At 60.8% G+C, this 18,015-nt stretch overlaps 1 protein-coding gene and 1 pseudogene across 1 annotated transcript; both read right to left on the bottom strand.

Moving 5' to 3' along the window:
• Positions 1–3,735: 3,735 nt before the first annotated feature.
• Positions 3,736–12,279, bottom strand: SLC6A8 (solute carrier family 6 member 8). The gene is made up of 13 exons (XM_043457826.1): positions 11,995–12,279; positions 10,338–10,469; positions 9,234–9,483; positions 8,695–8,827; positions 7,818–7,952; positions 7,600–7,703; positions 7,386–7,510; positions 6,712–6,824; positions 6,449–6,586; positions 6,257–6,359; positions 6,056–6,156; positions 5,794–5,964; positions 3,736–5,200 (listed from the first exon to the last, which is right to left on the bottom strand). The coding sequence occupies exons 1-13, from the start codon at positions 12,254–12,256 to the stop codon at positions 5,060–5,062; spliced, it is 1,908 nt and encodes a 635-aa protein (XP_043313761.1). The 5' UTR covers positions 12,257–12,279; the 3' UTR covers positions 3,736–5,059.
• A 4,820-nt stretch (positions 12,280–17,099) lies between these two features.
• Positions 17,100–17,227, bottom strand: LOC122436176 (annotated as a pseudogene).
• Positions 17,228–18,015: the final 788 nt, after the last annotated feature.

Genomic DNA, 18,015 nt, shown 5'->3' with positions numbered 1-18,015 from the left:
TGTGCCGCGTGCGTGTGACTGAGGCCGCAGGGAGGCCGCCTTGTGATCCCCCCACCTGGACCAGCTGAGATGCTGATGGCAGGCAGCTCGGACAGAGACCCCGGCCCCAGAGGCCTGCAGGATGCTTTTCCCTGCCATTGTTCTAACTCCCAAAGGCTCCCTCCTCCCGGGCCAGGCGTGGGCTCACACTTGCCCCATCTGTGTCCTGCCTCGGGCACCCCAGGCCAGGCCTGGCTTGACAGCCACGCAGGGCGTGTTGGTCCCGAGGCCCAGGGGAGCTCGGGAGACTCAGGGAACCCACCGGACTTCCGGGTGGCAGCCTTGCCTGCCTCCTCTGGGTCCTGTTCATCACATCGAGGCCAGATAGAGCATGGCAGACTGCCACCAGTCCCTCCCTGGCCCGCCCCCTCCTGAAGGTTTCCAGGATGACCTCTGACTAATGCCGGCAAGAGCGAAGACGTGCCCTTGGCGGTGACCTATGCCTGGCCCAGGGCAAACGGAGGCAGTAGGCAGAGCCTCCGGGTGGCTCTGGGGTCCCCTCCGCCACCCCATGAGCCTGCTCTGGTCTGGGCACTGCCTGGGCTGGCTTGGCAGGTGGCCGCCATCACAGAGGCTCTAGTGTTTCTCCTCTGCTGCTCCTGAGGACTGGGTGAGGGGGTTGGGGGCAGGTCAGAGGTGTTTTCTGCTGGCATTTGGGGGCCCCTGGAAATGGGGGTGCAGACAGCCAGCCTTGGGCACCGGCTCCTCCCACCAGGCTCAGGCTGGTAGCTCCCTTCGGCAGTGTTCTTTGCCCACGTTCTCGTGGGGAGTGCCACCCCCGTTTCCGGGCAGCCTTCTAGGTGGTGTCTGCTGCGGAGGGAGGCTGCAGGTGACACCCTCTGGTTGCTATGCCAAGGCTGAGAGCTCGTCCCACTTTTCCAGGAAGTGTTCCCTGACTACCTCAGCCTCCCTGAGCTTGCCTTGCTCTGAACTCCTGCAGGCCAAAGTCCGCACTGTGGGCCCTTAGGTTCTTCCCCGGGCTGGGCGGAGGGGAAGCAGCTAGCTGGGGATGAGAAGAGAGTGACGGGGATGGCCAGCTCTTAAAAATGGAAAGCATGGTGTCGCCTCGCTTAAGACTGGAGGGCCAGCTGTGGACACTGTCCACCCTGGCCCATTCTGAGGGCAGCTTTCAGCCGGCAGTCTCTGCTCAGAGTGGGGCTGTAAGCCACTGTACCCAGTAGTCTTCCCTGCCTTGCTTGCACCTCTGGTAACCTCGTGGGCACCACGGGGCTGGGCTGATCCATCTTCTGGTCTGTCTTTCCCACTGCTGGTCCGCATGTCCTCCATCTACCACAGGGACGGGTTCCCGAGTTAACGGGACCCGGCCAAGCAGCATGACCTCTGTCAAGTGCCCCGTACTGCGCTGTTGATGTTTTCTGAGTCTTTGGTGGCCTGGTGGCAGGTGGCCTGCAGGCCATTTGGCAAGAGGTGACAAGGATGTGAGCCAAGGCACGGCCACAGCTAGAAGAATGGAGATGTGAAGGAGCTGGTGTGACTCACGGTGGGAAGATCCCTTGGAGGAGGAAACAGCAACCCACTCCAGTATTCTGGCCTGGGAACTCCCCCGGACAGAGGAGCCTGGCGGCTGCAGTCCATGGGGTCATAAAGAGGCAGACACAACTTGAGCACATGCAGGGTGGGGAGTGGCGAGGGCCTAGGGCAGCAGGGACTGTTGACGGAGGAGGTGGGGGGTGCAGGGGCCTTCTTGGGAAAGCCACACTGGTGGTTTGGGGAGCTGCCAGCACACAGGCTTCTTGGGACTGTGGGTGCGGCAAGAGCAGAAGCTTGTAGGATGAGGAGCCTTTCAGAGAAGGGTGAGACAAGGGTTGGGTTGGCAGGCCAGGCACTGGCACCGCAGGGGCTGGGCCACCACCTCGCCAGGGAGGCGCCTCCACCAGCCAAGGCTCCAGAGGCCCAGGTTGACTTGGGGTGGGGCCTACTCAGCTGATATTTCTCCGCAGGCTCTGGTGACCCACACCCCGTCCAGGTTCTTGGTGACCACCGGAACATTTGCTTATGATTCGCACAAGTTAGAGCCCACCCCTGGCTGTTCAGTTCAGAACTCAGGCCCTCCCCTCACTAAGGGGTCGCCTGGCTAAACAGGGGGACTGGTGTGTGAGGAACTGAAGAGGAGCCAGTTGTCTACTTTCTCTGAAGGGCCACCCCCTCCCTCCTGCCCAGGCTGGCATTCAGAGCAGGCAGCTGGTGCCCTACTTGATGCCCACCCCAGGAAGACCCGCCTCAGCTGATTAGCAGACTGGCCCTGTCCACCCCTGTATCTGTGTCCCACCCTGCCCTCCCTCCTGTTACTCTGGATGGAGCCTGAATGGGTTTCCCTGGTCCACTTCTTCCCCGCCCCTCTGAAACCTCATGCCAAAACTTCCCCTGGAACCATTTTCAGGATGGCAGTTGAATGGCAGTAAGTGCATTTCCGTCATGTGCAGCCATTCCCATTGTGTGTCTCCTGAACTGTTCCCTCTCTCCAAGTCCCTGTTGAACACTAACTTCCCCCCTCCCCTTGCTCTCTGTCTTGGAATTGGACTCCTCAGAGAAGTCGAGTCACACAGGATGTGTCTTTGGCTGCTTTCCGCTGCGTGTCATGTCCCAGAGGTTCATCCATCTTGTCGCAGGTGTCAGAATTTCCCTCATTTTTCAGGATGGAGCTCTTTTTCTTTGTTACTGTCTGTGGAGACTTGGGTTGCTTCCACCCCGTTCTTAATACCATCAAGTTTTTGCCTTTCCCCTCGCCCCAGATTTCTCTTGTCCCGTGTGATCTTATCACCAAAGCTCCGACAGAGCCTATCACCCCCTCCTCCCTGACACCTGGAGGGGGTGATGGCAGGCCCTCGTTTGTGTTCCAGGTGGTGGAGGGTGTCCCTCCCAACCTTCCTGACTCTGCAGCCAGCTCCCCCTCTGCTCTGCCGCGTCTGGGAGTATCTCAGGGCTCATTGCCTGAGCCATGGCTCTCTCCAGCTGCCCAGGGACTCATCCAGGCTCGGGGCCGTCTTTATGTAATGAGAACTCCCAAAGTTCTGTGTGCAGTGCAGACTTTCCAGAACTTCAAACTCCTTGTCTATCTGCTGACTAGACATTTCTACTTGGTAGATAACACTGTCCCCTCTGAACCTCCTTGTCTTTCTGGTGCAGTGCCTGGCAACACCACCCTTCTTGGGATCCCGGCCATTCACAAACCTGTTGGTTGTTCAGTTGCCAAGTCATGCCCAACTCTTTGCAACCCTATGGACTGCAGCATGCCCACAGGGTCAGTGATGCCATCCATCTCATCATCCATCGCCCCCTTCTGCCTTCCACCTTTCCCAGCATCAGGGCCTTTTCCAGTGAGTTAGCTCTTCGCATCAGGTGCAGGCAGGTCACTTACCTGGAGACTTTGCACCTGCTAGTGCCTTGGTCCTGCCCAGTGACCAACCTTCCCCTGGGCCCTACCTGCTCTCAGAGGAGGATCCTTGAGAAGCTACAGAGCCTGGATTTGACACCCACCTTCCCTGCGTTCAGTGCGTTCCTCTTCAGTTGTCCTTGGTCCCCAAGTATGTCAGCTCCCTGCACTGTTTCTGGAACTGTGCCGGGTGTAGAGACCTCAGAACCAACACTTGCCCAGGGAAGCTGCTCAAGGTGGGGAGGACCCCCCCCCCCGCCATCCCCTGACTGCCCCCCAACACCTGACAAGCAGGAGCCAGCTTTGGAAAATGACGTCTTTATTGCTATGTTTGCAGTGGCTTTTAGCACAGTAAGGGCGTCCCCACTGGACCCTGGCCCTCCCCCAGCCCCACCCATCCAGCCCTTGTCAGGGTGTGAAGGAAGCCCCTCAAGGGCCCCCGCGGGACTGGACATGACAGACACACGGGGTTCAGTGAACCTGCCACATGGAGGATTTGAGACGTGGACAGGGCATCAGCCTGAAGCTCTCAGGTGGGAGCCATACCTAGGCAGGTGCCCACCTCAGGTCCCTGCAGTAGTGGTGCCCATCCCAGAGGGCAGGGTGCGGGCCAGCCTGAGCAGGCCAGGTGGGCAGTCCCAGGCCCCATGATGATGCATCAGCCAACCCCACTGACTTGTGGGGACACCCAGTGAGGCTCCCCCCAACCTTGCACTTTTCCACTGGTCTGGGGCTGGGGACTGCACATGCATACCCACGCGACGGACCTGCACACTTGATAGCTTGAAGCTTCTGTTTTGCCTATGAAAATTAGATCTAGAAATTCACACTCCTTGGCTGGGGGCAGAGGTATAAGAGGGGCTGAAAGGGATGGGGCGTGGCAAGGAGAGGGACATCGGGGTGTTTCTCTTAGAAATATACAAGCAGAAATCTCTCAAGTTTTTATAAAATGTGCAAAATACAAGCCTCATTTGCCCACAGGCACAACTTACACCTGGTATTCACCATTGCTAAGAGAGAAGAGATCTATACCCTACGTACTCACGCACACGTGCACTCGTACACAAGCTCACACAATTGATATTGGTGGCAATTGGCGCAGGAACCGAAGGTCCCGTTGCTGGCTGGCTCTCTAAGCATCTAGATTTGGGATGGGGAGAGAGGGGTCTAGCCCAGCTGAAGTATCTGCCTTGGTTCTGAGGCTGTGCCCACCTTCCCCCTCTGCTCTCCAATCCTGGGCCCCACACTGCCACCTCTGGGGTGGGGGCCACCCAAGGGTGTGTCAGGCAGAACCTGGAGGCAGGCAGGGAGCAGCGGGCTCAGGTGAAACGTGACTGCAGCGGGTACTAGCGGGGGGCTGGGGAGCAGCGTGTGCACCAGCTTGGTTATGGGGGTGGGGGAGGCATCTATTTTTGGTGGGTTGTGGTATTTTTTTTGGTGTTTTATTAAAAATGGAAAAAAAAAGTGAGTTATAAGCACTCTGGTGCTTCCTCCCCTCCCCCCACCCCAGGCAGGCAGACCCCCCCCTGTTGAATGGCAGGGAAAGGCAAGCCCCCTGGGAGGGGTGGGGGGGGCTAAAGCAGGGGTGCTATGGCTACAAGAGAGGGAGCTGGTGCCGGGGGCCCATCACATGACACTCTCCACCACCACCACCTTGCTGCTCTCAGACACTGGGGTCAGGGTGGTCAGGCCCCTGACATCCGAGTCTTGAGCTCTGTATTCCAGGTGGTGGAGGCCCCAGATGGGCTGCGTCAGGTGCTGCCAGCGCTGTGGGAGAGAGGGGGGGCGCGCCTTGAGTGCCTGGGGAGGGGACCCTGCTCACCCTGGGCCTCTGGCCACTTCCCGCCACCTGCCACCAACATGGAGCCCCAGGCCAGCCCTCCTGGGGTCGCTGGCCAGGCTGGATACCTGCACTAGGGAAACTGGGTTCAGGGGAGGGTTGAGTGAGTGAGTGAAGTCGCTGAGTCGACTGCAACCCCATGGACTGTCACCCACCAGGCTCCTCTGTCCATGGGATTTTTCCAGGCAAGGGTACTGGAGTGGGTTGCCATTTCCTTCTCCAGGGGGATCTTCCCAACATAGGGATCCAACCCGGGTCTCCCATATGGCAGGCAAATGCTTTACCGTCTGAGCCACCAGGGAAGCCAGTGGAGGGTTGAGGGGCTGTAAAAACAGAGGCTGGGGACAGGTCTCTTGTCTACATGACCTGAGGCCCTGGAGGGCCCACTTCTCTTCCACCTATACCCCATCGAGGGTGCCCTGATCACCTCTCCTGGCAGCTGGTGGGACAGGCACCCTGGAGGTCCTGTCTGCACCCAAGAAAGGGGGGGCATGGACGGAGGGGGGCACGGAGCACTGACCTCAGCCATGGTCCCCTTGGCCCTGAGGAGGCAGCCCAGGAGGTGGAGGGGCACACACAGCATGGAGGAAAGCGCAAAGGCCCAGCCCACGGCCTCGCCCCACCATGGGTACACGTAGGTGTTGTTGTAGACCAGCGGCTCGTGGTAGACCATGTTGAAGATGAAGATGCCCTGCGAGTGAGAGAAGCTTGGCACTCACCCCCAGCAAACGCAGCCAGCCGGCCCCTGGGTGCCCTGCACCCTGCCCAGCCTTCTCCCTTACCATGCACACAAGTGGGGTGAAGAAAGACCAGCACCATTTCATCCAGGGGCAAGGTCGGTACCCAATCATGCAGGCCACGTCGTCCATGAAGCGATCAGCTCCTGGGGAGACAGGAGGCAGGGAGGGCCAGAGCTCAAGACACCCCTCACCACCGCCCCCAACTGTGCCCCAGCCCCGGCTCACCTGTTGACCCCGACCTACCGTACACCCAGGCGACCACCACACACTCCCAGAAGGCCTGCCAGAGCAGCGTGGTGCCGCTGGCCGAGTAGTAGTCAAATAGCTGGAAGACATACATCCCGCCCTGCAGAGGGGGCCAGGTCAGGGGGGCCAGCAGCTGGCCACCTGCAAGGCGGGGTGGGGGTGGGCAGCCCATGTCCCACTCGCACTCACATCGGTCACCATGGAGAGGTCGATGACAAAGCAGAGGGTGCAGCAGAGGGCCACGGAGATCTCCCTTTGGAACCGGAAGTAGTAGGAGGCCGGGAGGAGGTCCAACAGGCCGGTGATGAAGCCTTCGACACCTACAAACTATGGCGGGGCAACTCAGGCCAGGCCCCTCCCATGCCTACCCACTGTCTCCTGGCGCCCGGGGTGCCCTAGGCCCATGACCACCCCCCACCACACACCTCGTAGGCCTATAACCCCTTGCAAACCTGGCTGTCGAGACCAAGCAGCAACAGCATAAAGAAAAACAGGGCTGCCCAGAGCGGGGCCACGGGCATCAGCGTGACGGCCCGTGGATAGGCGATGAAAGCCAGGCCAGGCCCTGAGGGGGAAGATGCGGGGTGTGGACATCCAGAGCTCCCCACCCACATCTTGTCTCCCACCCCACCCTGCCCTCCAGCACCAGGGTAATGAACTATGCCAGGGTAGCCTGTGGACAGAGGCCTTCCCACTTGTGGTAAAGCATCACTGGGCCATTCCCACCCTGGTGTGCGCGCCATGCCAGGGACCACGATGGTAGGTTCCCGCAGGCCCTTGGTAGACCAACACCCATAACAGGGATGTCTGGCTCAGTCTTTGGGGTCTGGATTCCAGCAGCCATTGTGGTTACAGGTCCCCACAGACCCAGAAAAGGCCACCCTTGCCCTGGGCAACACTGGCAATGGAGGCAAGGACATGCCCCAAGGCCCCTACAGAGAGACAGATGGGGGCTTGGGGCTCCGGCCCTGAGCTGGAGGCATAGTTGTGCCTCCCAGCTGCTCAGCCAGGTCTCCTCCTGGCCCATGCTGATGGGACAAAGCGAGTTGGCTATTTGTGTGTTCATATCCGTGGTCCAGCTGCAGTTCCAGAAGCCTGGCTGGGGCTTGGGGGGGGGTGTCTTTACCTGATTCTGCTACCTTGGAGATGTGCACGCCCTGTTCTGTGGCCATGAAACCCAGGATGGAGAACACCACGAAGCCTGCAAAGAAGCTGGTCCCGCTGTTGATGAGGGCGAGTATGATGGCGTCCCTGTGGACGGGGAACATGGAGGCTCTGGAGACTGCCTGCTGCCCACAGGTGGGTAGGGTAGGGCAGGGGCGGCCGGCTGTGGTGCCTACTTGTAGCAGTTGTTGTTGAAGCGATTGTAGCTGCCCAGGGCGGTGAGGGCCCCCAAGCCGATGGCGTAAGAGAAGAAGATCTGTGTCCCTGCGTCGATCCATACCTGGAGGTGAGCCAGGGAAGAGGTGTGGGGAGCCCTGCTGGAGTACCTGCCCCCCCCGTCCCCCGCACCATGTCGCCCGCCACCACCGTGTCCCCTCCCTCCACTCTCCCTCACCTGAGGGGATGCCAGCTTTGACCAGTCAGGCTTGAGATAGTAGATGATGCCATCCAAAGCGCCAGGTAGCAGCACTCCGCGCACCAGCAGCACAACGAGGACCACATAGGGGAATGTAGCGGTGAAATACACGATCTGGGTGGAGGGGGTTGGGCTGCTCAGAGAGGGATCCTGCTGGGAAGGCCATGGTCCCCCCCCCAACACTGGCCACTCAAACCACCCCCCCACCCTGCCTTCTAGTCAGAGCCATGGCTCTCAAAGGAGGCTGTGCTCAGCTGAGGTACTGGCAGCCCCAAAGCAAGCAAGGTTAGCTGCAGGGAGGGGAGACAGGGTCAGGTCCCATGCTCCCTGGGCCCAAGTCTAGGTCATGTGCTCGCAAGGTCCTTGGGATTAGAACTCAGCCCACCAGAGACAGGTAAGAGCGAGATAACAGCAAAGGCATCTGCCTCCTGTCTGAGCAGGGCCGCCTGTTCAGCACGCTATCTTATTTTGTGTATGTTCAGTGGTCCCCCAGCTGGACAGTGGACCCCCGAGGGAGCTATGTGTCCAGGCTCCCTGCTGGGGTCCTTTAGGCCACACAGCAGGGGACAGACACAGGCAGTAGACTGGGTCTACCTGCACCCTAAAACTTACCAGAACCCTAAACCGGAGCTAGAATCAGAAACGGGAAGGATGGGAAGGCGGGACAGGGATGCCCCACCCCCAGAGAAGGGGCAGCCACTGCGGGGGCCTCTCCCCCTCCACTGGGTGGGGCTCAGGGGCCAGAATGAAGTACAACCCCTGATGCAGTCACCTCCCGTGGCAGCAGTGGTCCCTGGCAGCTGCACCCCACGCCCAGGCAGTGGTGCCCCAACCCCGTGGTCTCCCCCAGCTGTACCTTGCCTGTTGACTTGACCCCCTTCCAGACACAGAAGTAGACCAGCACCCAGCAGGTCAGCAGACACAGGGTCACCTCCCAGTTGAGGGCCCCTGGCACCTCCAGCCCTCCGGAGAGCCGCAAGACTTTGTTCCTGGAGAGGGAAAGCCCGTGAGAGTTGTGCCAGAGGCCAAGAGACTGGGGGTGTCCTGTGTGGCATTGCTCTTCTGGAAGCTCTTGAGTCTAGCTGGTCCCACTGGTGCTTCTGGGGGGCCTGGTGTAAGTCCCCAGCCTGGGGTCCCTGCAGTCTATGTGCCTGGACCCCCAGGCGGCCCAGCGTCATGCCATCCCCAGTGGGCCCAACAGCAGTTCCCACTTCCCTCCCCAGGCGGTCAGACACAGCCTACTCTGCATCCCTGGTCGAATGCCTCCAGGGCGGGGCCTGGGACACACCCATGTGCATGTACCTGTGCTGGCATGCACGTACACACATGCACGCACACAAGCTACATGCAGGAGGCAAGACAGACTAGGCCTGGCTCCGAGGCACTTTGACTCACTCCCAGAACTCGATGACTGGGGACCGGCGGTCGGCAAGCTGGTCACATGTGAGGTTGGCCATGGTGGCATTGGCACAGTCTTCGTGGCGGAAGATCTCCACGCAATCAGGAGTGTTCCACGTGTGGCCACATGTGGCCCAGGGCAGCGTGGTAGTAAAGGACTTCACCAGATAATAGAAGCCCCAGGCCAGCACCATGATGTAATAGGTGTTGCAGTAGAAGACGATCACCATGGAGGCGTAGCCCAGGCCTGGGGAGCAGGGGAGAGTCTCTGTCCAGGCTCATCCTTGGCCAGCCCCCCATTGCTCTCCTGACCAGGCACTGCCAGTGGTCCCTGCTGGGCCCCTAACATCCTGCTCCCTGCATCTGCTGACCTTGATCCCCCTCGGTGCAACCAGACCCTTCTGTTGATGTCTACCCAGACCCCTCTGAGCCCCCAACTCTCCTTGTATAAGTGCCCCATGCCAGACAGACCTCTCAATCTGTGGCCAAAAATCAGGCCCTCTTCCTCCCCCAGCCCCCTGCTTCCTCCCCAGCCTTCGGACAAGCACACATCCCAGCATCAGAGAGGCAAGTCCTGTTTCCCTAGTCTCACACCTGTCATCCCGAGTCCCACTGCCAGCATGATGGGTGGAGGAAGGGCAAGCCTTCACCTGTTTCCCGCCCCCCTCCCAACAGCAACCTCCCATACTCAGCAGCTGGGGGGTTTTCTGGGGACCTGGGGCAGGGTGGGAGACAGTCACCCTCTCAGGGACAACCTCAGCCAATCACTTCATGAGTCTGTGCCACAGCCTAGGGTCAGCTCCTTTCGGCTTCTCCTGCCATTGCGTCTCACACACAGCCACCCTCCTTCCAGCCCTAAGGGTGCTGGGCAGGGCTTTTCTCGCCCAGGGTGTGGGCAGAGGTCCATCCCCCAATCAAGTCTCTGCCCCCGCCAAGGTCACCCAGGTAGGTGGTCTTCAAGTCCTTGCAGCTTGGGGGCCACATGCCAAGCCTGGTGCTCAGACAGGATGAGGCTTTCTGTAGTGGGTACCAGCTTTGTCCCAGGGGTGGAGAAAGGCAGAGGTCCGCGAGGGTCACACAGGGGCTGCCAGGGCTGCTCACCTTTGAACAGGGGGCAGATATTCCAGACGTTGATGCTGCCGGCCTTCATGAACTGGCCCAGAGAGATCTCCAAGAAGAAGATAGGGATTCCTCCGATCAGGGCGATCAGAACGTAGGGAATAAGGAACACACCTGGGGGACAAAGCTGGAGGTGGGCACTTGCACAGGGTTGCCCCTTGGCCAGGCAGGGGACTTGACCAGAACTGCACAGGCAGGGAAAGACAGCCCTAGGCCTCCCCAAGCCCTGGGGGGTGGGTGGAGCCCCACCTCCAGGCTCCACCCATGCCATGATAACTTCCCACTGAGTGAATCAGTATAAGGGGTGGCCGCTGACTCAGGGGCCCAAGGTGAACAGTCTTGGAGGTGGGGGGTGGGCATCGAGCAGAGCCCCACTTCCTTCTCATTTCCTGAGAGCCCCTTTCCCCTGTACGGCTTTGGCCCCTACTCACTGAGGGTGAGCTAACTAACGGGCACATCAGACACACACTTGTGGATACAAGCCATCCCTTGAGCCGCAGTTTGCTGGGCGGCAGAGGAAGGAACTGTGAGGGCATGAATGAGTGTGCATGCTCACGCCTGTTGGCTGTGGTTGGCACTCAGGCCCGGGGGCCTGCTGGGCTTGGGTAAGGGAAGGGAGCCTCTTGCCCGCACATCTGAAGGCCCAGGAAGAAGAGGGTGGGTGGGTGGAGCTGTCCACCAGTGAGCAGAGTGCAGGGTATCTGAAAGGGTTGCTAAGCAAGGACACGAAGTGACCAAGTTAGGGGAGCCTGGCAGGTACAACAAGACAGGAGCACCCAGGATGGGGGTGGGGGACCCCTCCCCTCCAGGTCCCCAATCCTTGCCCCAGCTCACCAGGCAGACTACTCAAAAGCCTAAGCTTTGACTGCCGCTTGGCTGGGCCTGCGGTCTCCGCATCCTCCTGCTGTGACCTTGGGCCAAGGCCTTTGCTCTGGGCCTCAGTTTCCCACCCACTGCCTTGTCTCTGCAGCTTTTCCCACCACCCCCCTGGGGCTGCTTTGCAGTCACAGGACACACGCGTGCCCATCGCTGTTGCTAAGCTGGGCTGGGGCGGGCGGGCATGGGGTGTGCATGCAGTGTGTCCAGCGATGGCGCCAGGCGGCCCGGGCTGCCGGCTTCCCAAGCCTGGCTCCGGCACCCAGTGTTCCAGGCCCAGGCTCGAGGGGAGGGGAGGGGAGGGGAGGCAAGAGGAAGAGAGAGAAGGGAAGGGAGGGGAAGGCAGGGGGAGGGACAGAGTGGCCCATTGTGTGTGTGTTCGTGTGTGCACACGTGGGGGGCCGCACAATGTGCCACTTGTGTGCCTGATCGGCGGGGGCAGCCAGGGCTCCTCACCTCTGGAGGCCTCCCCCCAGGCGGGAGGCCTCGCCCGGCCACCTCGGTGGCCAACCACTTGCGGGTGGTGGTGCTGGGGGGTCGGCGGACACAGCTGGAGGCTTCCTTCGCAGGCCCCCTCCCCCCCCACGTTGCCAGGCACATGACCGGCCGGGGAGGGGGTGGCCGCCCGGCTGGGCCACCGAGCGGCGACGGCGGGCGAGGGGCGGCCCCCTGACCTCCTCTCCCTCGCCGCCCCGGGGGCCTCCCCACCCCCTGGACTTCGCCCGGCCGCCCCGGTGGGGCCAGGGAGGGGCCCGGCGCTCACCTCCGCCGTTCTTGTAGCACAGGTAGGGGAAGCGCCACACGTTGCCCAGGCCCACAGCGAAGCCCACGCACGACATGATGAAGTCCATCTGGCGCGTCCAGGTCTCGCGCGGCGGAACGGCCAGGAGGCTGCCGGGCGCCCCCAGGGCCGCGGGGCCGTCGCCCTTGGCCGGGGCTCCATCGGGCCCGGGCGCGATCAGGGGGCCCTTCTTCTCCTCGCCGGACACGCTGTAGATGCCGTTCTCTGTGCTCTTGTTGGCCATGGCCGGGGGCACGGTGGCCCGCGGGGGCGGGCGGGCGGACAGGCGCGGGGTCGCCAGCGGCGCAGGGGGGGATAAAGGCCTCGAAGGCGCGGGCCCACCGGGGGCCGAGGACGGCCGGACCGAGGGGTCGGGGCGGCGGGCGGGAGGCGGGCGGGGTGCGGGACGGCGGGGGCGGCGCGGTCAGAAGCAGTCCACGAAGCACTTGAAAGTGAGCCTAAAGAATCTCATGTGTGTCGGGGGCCCGGGGGCTCGCGGGCGGCGGCGGGGCCCGATCGGGCGGCGGCGGCGGCTCCCGAAGCTCCTGCCCGCAGCTCCCGCGGCGGCGGCGGCGGCGGCGGCGGTGGCTCGCCCGGCCCGAGGCTCAGCCTAGCGGGGGCGCGGGCGGCATCCGCAGCCCCCTGCCTGCAAGCGGCGGCCGGAGCAGGAGCCTGCGGCCCGCACCTCCCGCGCGCCCCCCCCTGCTCCGGCCCGGCCCGGCGCGGCGCGGCTGCCGGACTAGCCTGCGGCTCCCGCGGCGGCGGCGGCCTAGGCGCTCGCCCCTCCTTCCCGGCGGCGGCGGCGGCGGCGGCGGCGGCTTCAGCCGCTCTCCGGGCCGCAGCGGGCTCAGCGACTCACCACCTCGCTCTGATCTCGCCTCTCCTCCTTGGCCGGACTGCTGGCTGCTTATGAACCGTCTCCAGGGTGACGTCACTCTCGCCCCGCCCCCCGCGGACGGGCCGCGCCCCTCCCCCTCCGCGCGCCCGTCCCTCCCCCCCCCGTCACCCCGCCCACCTCCTCCCGCCCTTCTCCAGAACCGGAGACGCCGCTCCCGCGGGAGGCCGCCCGCTACCTGGGGCGCCCTCCAGCGCCTCCTTCCCGGGGCCCAGCCGCCCCTGATCCCGGGTTCCCGCGGCCCCGGCGCACCGTCCACCCACCTCACTTGCCCTTCCCGCTTCGAGGCCAGCCGCTGGCCCGGCTACCTTCTCGGACATCCTGGGGCGGCCCCCGCCCCAACCTCCTTCTTGTAGCCTAGCCCATCTCTGAGTCCCAGCCGAGGTTGGGTACCAAGGCCTCCAGCTTCCGGGTCCCGCGACACCACCTCAGGGGTGCAGGCTGCTTCCACCTGCTGAGGCGCTGGGCCCAACGAGCCCCCTCAGAAAGGCTGTGGTGGCGGTGCGGGTGTCTGTCTCCAGGGGTGCTGAGGGGCTTTGCCGAGACCCTGTCTCCTGCCCTTGGGCCCCCCACACGCCCCAGGGAGACAGCCTTGATCAGTCAGTGTCCCGGCTGTCGGAGTGACAGCGCTTGTTGACTTTCCTCAACAGGCCGAGGGAAGCCTGACTGGCCGACGGACAAGGCCGCACTTTTTCACCCAAGTGGACGGTGGGAGGGACTCCTGCGGCCCCTCTGCGTGCCCGACCTGCAGGAGACTGTGGCACTATAGGGTAAGGGTGCCCTCTGGTGCTTGGCAGGTGTACGGACCCTCCCCCAAAGGCCTCCGCTCCACGCTTTTCTCTCTCCAGGGATCGGCAGGACCCAGGTTGTTCAGCTGCTTCCCCAGCAGCCCTCGAGCCGCCTGTTTGGAATTTTCCAGGACTGAGAGCAGCCCCAGGATGGGGTAGGGAGGGGTCACCATCATGGCTGCAGATGTGCACTGTGCCCACCCCCAACCCCCTGCCCCCAGTCCCAGGCTCCCCCGAGCGCGCCACCCTGCAGTCCCCAGATGGCTCATCCCGTTAAGCTAAACCCTCGGCCTTCCGGGCGGCTTTAGGAAGAAAAGCAGTTCCGGTCCGAGCCAGCTTGAGCCTGTTAGGTGAAGGAGGGGCAGCATCTCCACCCGGGCTCGCTGGGGGAGACTTGACTGGCCGCTGGGGGAGACGGGCAGGGTCTCAGGGCTCAGGCTGGGGGCGGGGCCTGGGGCTCAGGGAACCCCCCTCTTCCCGAGGTGACGGGGGTCCACTGACTCCTCAGAAGCCCCGATCTGGAGCTCTGTCCCAGCCTCAGAGCGAAGCTGCTCGGGAGACAGGCAAATGAGGAGTACTGGACCCAAAGATGTCCTGAGGTAGCCAGGGGCCACCCTGCCTGCCAAGTGAGGACCGAGGAGGGACAGGACCAGGCCAATCAAGCGCAGGCACCCCCAGACACGTTGGAGAGAGCAAAAGAGGATCTAAGTGGAGCGGGCAGAGGGGAAGGGGCAGGGCACCACTTGCAGGCCGGGTGGGGTGACGCCTCTGAGGGGAGGCGTCAGCTGTGGCGGGGACCTGGGTGACGTGATTACTGGGACAAGTTCGGGGATGGTGAGGTCCTGGCCAGGGCAAGGAGCCTCCAGAATGTAACAACTTGCTTGTTCTGAGGAGGTTGGCAGGGAGAGGGATCATAGGGCCGGAGGAGGATGTGGTGAACTGCTGGCACTTTCTGAGGACACAGGGTGAACCCAGCAAGGCCAAGAGTGGGGACTCCCTGTGACCTTGCTGGGAGGGCAGGGGACATATGTCAAGGCCAGTGGCAGGACGGGAGGGAGCTGTCACCTGTCGCGATCATGGTGGGGTCAGAGGCTTCTCAGGGGGAGGTGACTGGGTCCCAGAGAACTCTCAAGGGTGAGCTGGCTGTGGAAAATGGCTCCAGCTCCTTCAGGGACTACCTCCAGCCACTCGGAGCCAGGGTGTCCACATTTAGGGGCTGCAACAGGCTGGTTCCAGTGGCTCCTGACACCACCTCCCGCTTCCTGGGACTCCATGTGGCCCCCTCCTGTGGCCCATGCTTCTCTCGGTGGCACAAATCTGACCAGGCCCTCCCCACGTGTCCTCTCCTGTGGTTTCCTCTGCACCAAAGATCCACCTAACATTCGTGGAGCTGGCCCACAGGCCATGACCCAGGGTGCCTCTTCCTTGCCTACCACCTTCCAGTCCTTCAGGGTTCAGCTCAGCTGCCACCTGGCCCAGGAAGCTGGAGAGGAGGCTGGGGGTCCACGTGCACGCCCACGCGGCCTCCTGCGTCCAACTGAGGTGATCTGGCCTTCGGAGACACATGGAGTTCATGAACCGGTCCTCTGGTGCGTGTTAGGCGAGCGTGATGACCACTACACTACAGAAACTTACTCTCTGGTGTGTGGACCCAAGCAGCCTGTGGGAGTGTCCCAGTGGACAGGGAGGTCTCCAGTGTTCAAACACAGGCAGAGAGGTTTCCAACCCTTGGTGGGGTCTCAGGGCTTTGCCAGCACATCCCTCTGCTGCAGCAGAACCTCAGCTGAAAGCCAGGAGGCTGTCCTCCACTGGGCCCAGGTACTGATGGCCCTTCCAGTCAGTTCAGTCGCTCAGTCGTGTCCGACTTTTTGCGACCCCATGGACTGCAGCATGCCAGGCCTCCCTGTCCATCACCAGTTCCCAGAGCCTGCTCAAACTCATGCCCATTGAGTCGGTGATGCCATCCAACCATCTCATCCTCTGTTGTCCCCTTCTCCTGCCTTCAATCTTTCCCAGCATCAGGGTCTTTTCCAGTGAGTCAGTTCTTCACATCAGGTGGCCAAAGTATTGGAGCTTCAGCTTCAGCATCAGTCCTTCCAATGAATATTCAGGACTGCTTTCCTTTAAGATTGATTGATTGGACCTCCTTGCTGTCCAAGGGACTCTCAAGGGTCTTCTCCAACACCACAGTTCAAAAGCATCAATTCTTTGGCTCTCAGCTTTCTTTATGGTCCAACTTTCACATCCATACATGACTACTGGAAAAACCATAGCTTTGACTAGATGGACCTTTGTCGGCAAAGTGATGTCTCTGCTTTTTAATATGCTGTCTAGGTTGGTCATAGCTTTTCTTCCAAGGAGCAAGCGTCTTTTAATTTCACGGCTGCAGTCACCATCTGCAGATGCACCATCTGCATCTTTATTTTGGAGCTCCCCAAAATAAAGTCTGTCACTGTTTCCATTGTTTCCCCATCTATTTCCCATGAAGTGATGGGACCGGATGCCATTGTCTTTTGTTTTTTGAATGTTGAGTTTTAAGCCAGCTTTTTCACTCTCCTCTTTCACCTTCATCAAGAGGCTCTTTAGTTCTTCATTGCTTTCTGCCATAAGGTTGGCCCTTCCAGGTGGGTTCCCAATCACTCCTCCCCGGTGAGACAGTGAGACGCAAAGCATTCCTCAGGCAGAAGCCACAGTTAGACTGTGGGTGAGAGGTAGGAGGTGAAGAGGAAGGGGAGGGGAGGCCAACCCGGAGGGCTCCCATTGTCCAGGGAGGCCTGGGAATTTGGGCTGGGGATTGGACCCAGTGCTGGTCACAACTGGGGTCCCTGGAGTAGTGGGTTGAGTGGGAGGACACCCTGCCCTGGGGTGACTGGTTATGCCAAGAGGGTCTCGCAGCTGGAGACAGGGTGGGGGCAGATTGGGGGCTCCCCCTCTTTGGAGGCTGCCAGGCACAGGAAGCTTTGGAGTTAGAATTAGCTGGGAATAAAGGAAAAACTGGAGTCTACCTTAAAGGGCTTTGTGCTTCCAACCACTGGGAAGGGGAAGAGAGGTGCAGGCTGCCCGGTGGGCTGGGGGGAGGGCCACCCGAGAGGCTGGAAGCCTGCAGAGGCAGATGGTGGGCAACCTACCCCTCCCCAGCCCACACAGCACGATGGTCCACCAGCTGTGCTCATCCACACAGATCTCCCCCAACAGGATTTTAAAAATTGGTTTCTGTGTTGTAAATGAACTCTCTTTATATCAGAAGAGCTTTAGAGGCATAGACCAACAGCGGAGCTAGTAGTGAGAATTCCCACCCCCACCCCCGGCTTCCCCTGTTACTAACACTCTCCGTTGTGTGCTCCTGTTGTTACAGTAATCAACCAATGTTCTACATTGTCACCCACTGAGGTCCAGTTTTCCCCCTTTGTCCTGGTGCCTGAAACTGCCAGTACCGAAGACATGATTCCAAGGGACCCAGGGCCCTTTCCCTCTGCCTCTGTACGTTATGCAACTCGGGACCACACGCCTGATCCCTGCCAAGAAAGGGAGGGTTCCAGTCCACGGTCTTATTCATATTTCCTCATGTCTTTTTTCTGCCCCAGGATCCCACACTGCATTGGCATTCCACCTTCTTTGGTTCCTCTGGGCTGTGACGGTCCTCGTTTTTGGTATCCTGGAGGAGGTCCTGGAGGACTCCATGGAGTTTTTCTGGTTTTCATGTCTCGGGACGACAGGGTGATGGTTATTGAGAGGAGGGCCATGGAAGTGAAGTGCCGTTCTCATCACACCCCAGCAGGACGCCATGCTTTCCACATGACTCCCACTGTCAGTGTTGACCTCGGTCACCTGGCTGAGATGTCCCTGTTTTCATCCTGTCCTCTTGGGAATTAAGTCACTGTGCATGGCCCACCCTTGATGAGTGGTGGTTATGCTCCCCAGATAGGAAGAAAGGGACCAAGGCATAATCCTTAAAGAATGACACACCCATTAAAAAAAGCAGGATATTGGAGAAGGAAATGGCAACCCACTCCAGTATTCTTGCCTGGAAAAGTCCATGGACAGAGGAGCCTGGCTGGCTGAAGTCCATGGGATTACATGACTGAGCATGTGTGCACGAGGGTGGAGGGAGATGGGTTGGTAGCAATAAAGTGGTAGAACTAAAAAAAAGAAAGAAAAAAAAAGAAAAGCAGGATATGACAGAAACTGGTTAAAACTCATTACTTCCAAGATGGCAGAAGATTCTACTTTCAGTAGACCTTGAGCCCCAATGTAATGCATTAACATACTAAATGACACACCCACAGGTGACAAGACAGTTCACAGGCTGACTATAAAAGG

The sequence above is a fragment of the Cervus canadensis genome, chromosome X (genome assembly GCF_019320065.1).
Source record: "Cervus canadensis isolate Bull #8, Minnesota chromosome X, ASM1932006v1, whole genome shotgun sequence".
Lineage (NCBI taxonomy): Eukaryota > Metazoa > Chordata > Mammalia > Artiodactyla > Cervidae > Cervus > Cervus canadensis.
This window is presented reverse-complemented; position numbering and strand designations above follow the sequence as displayed.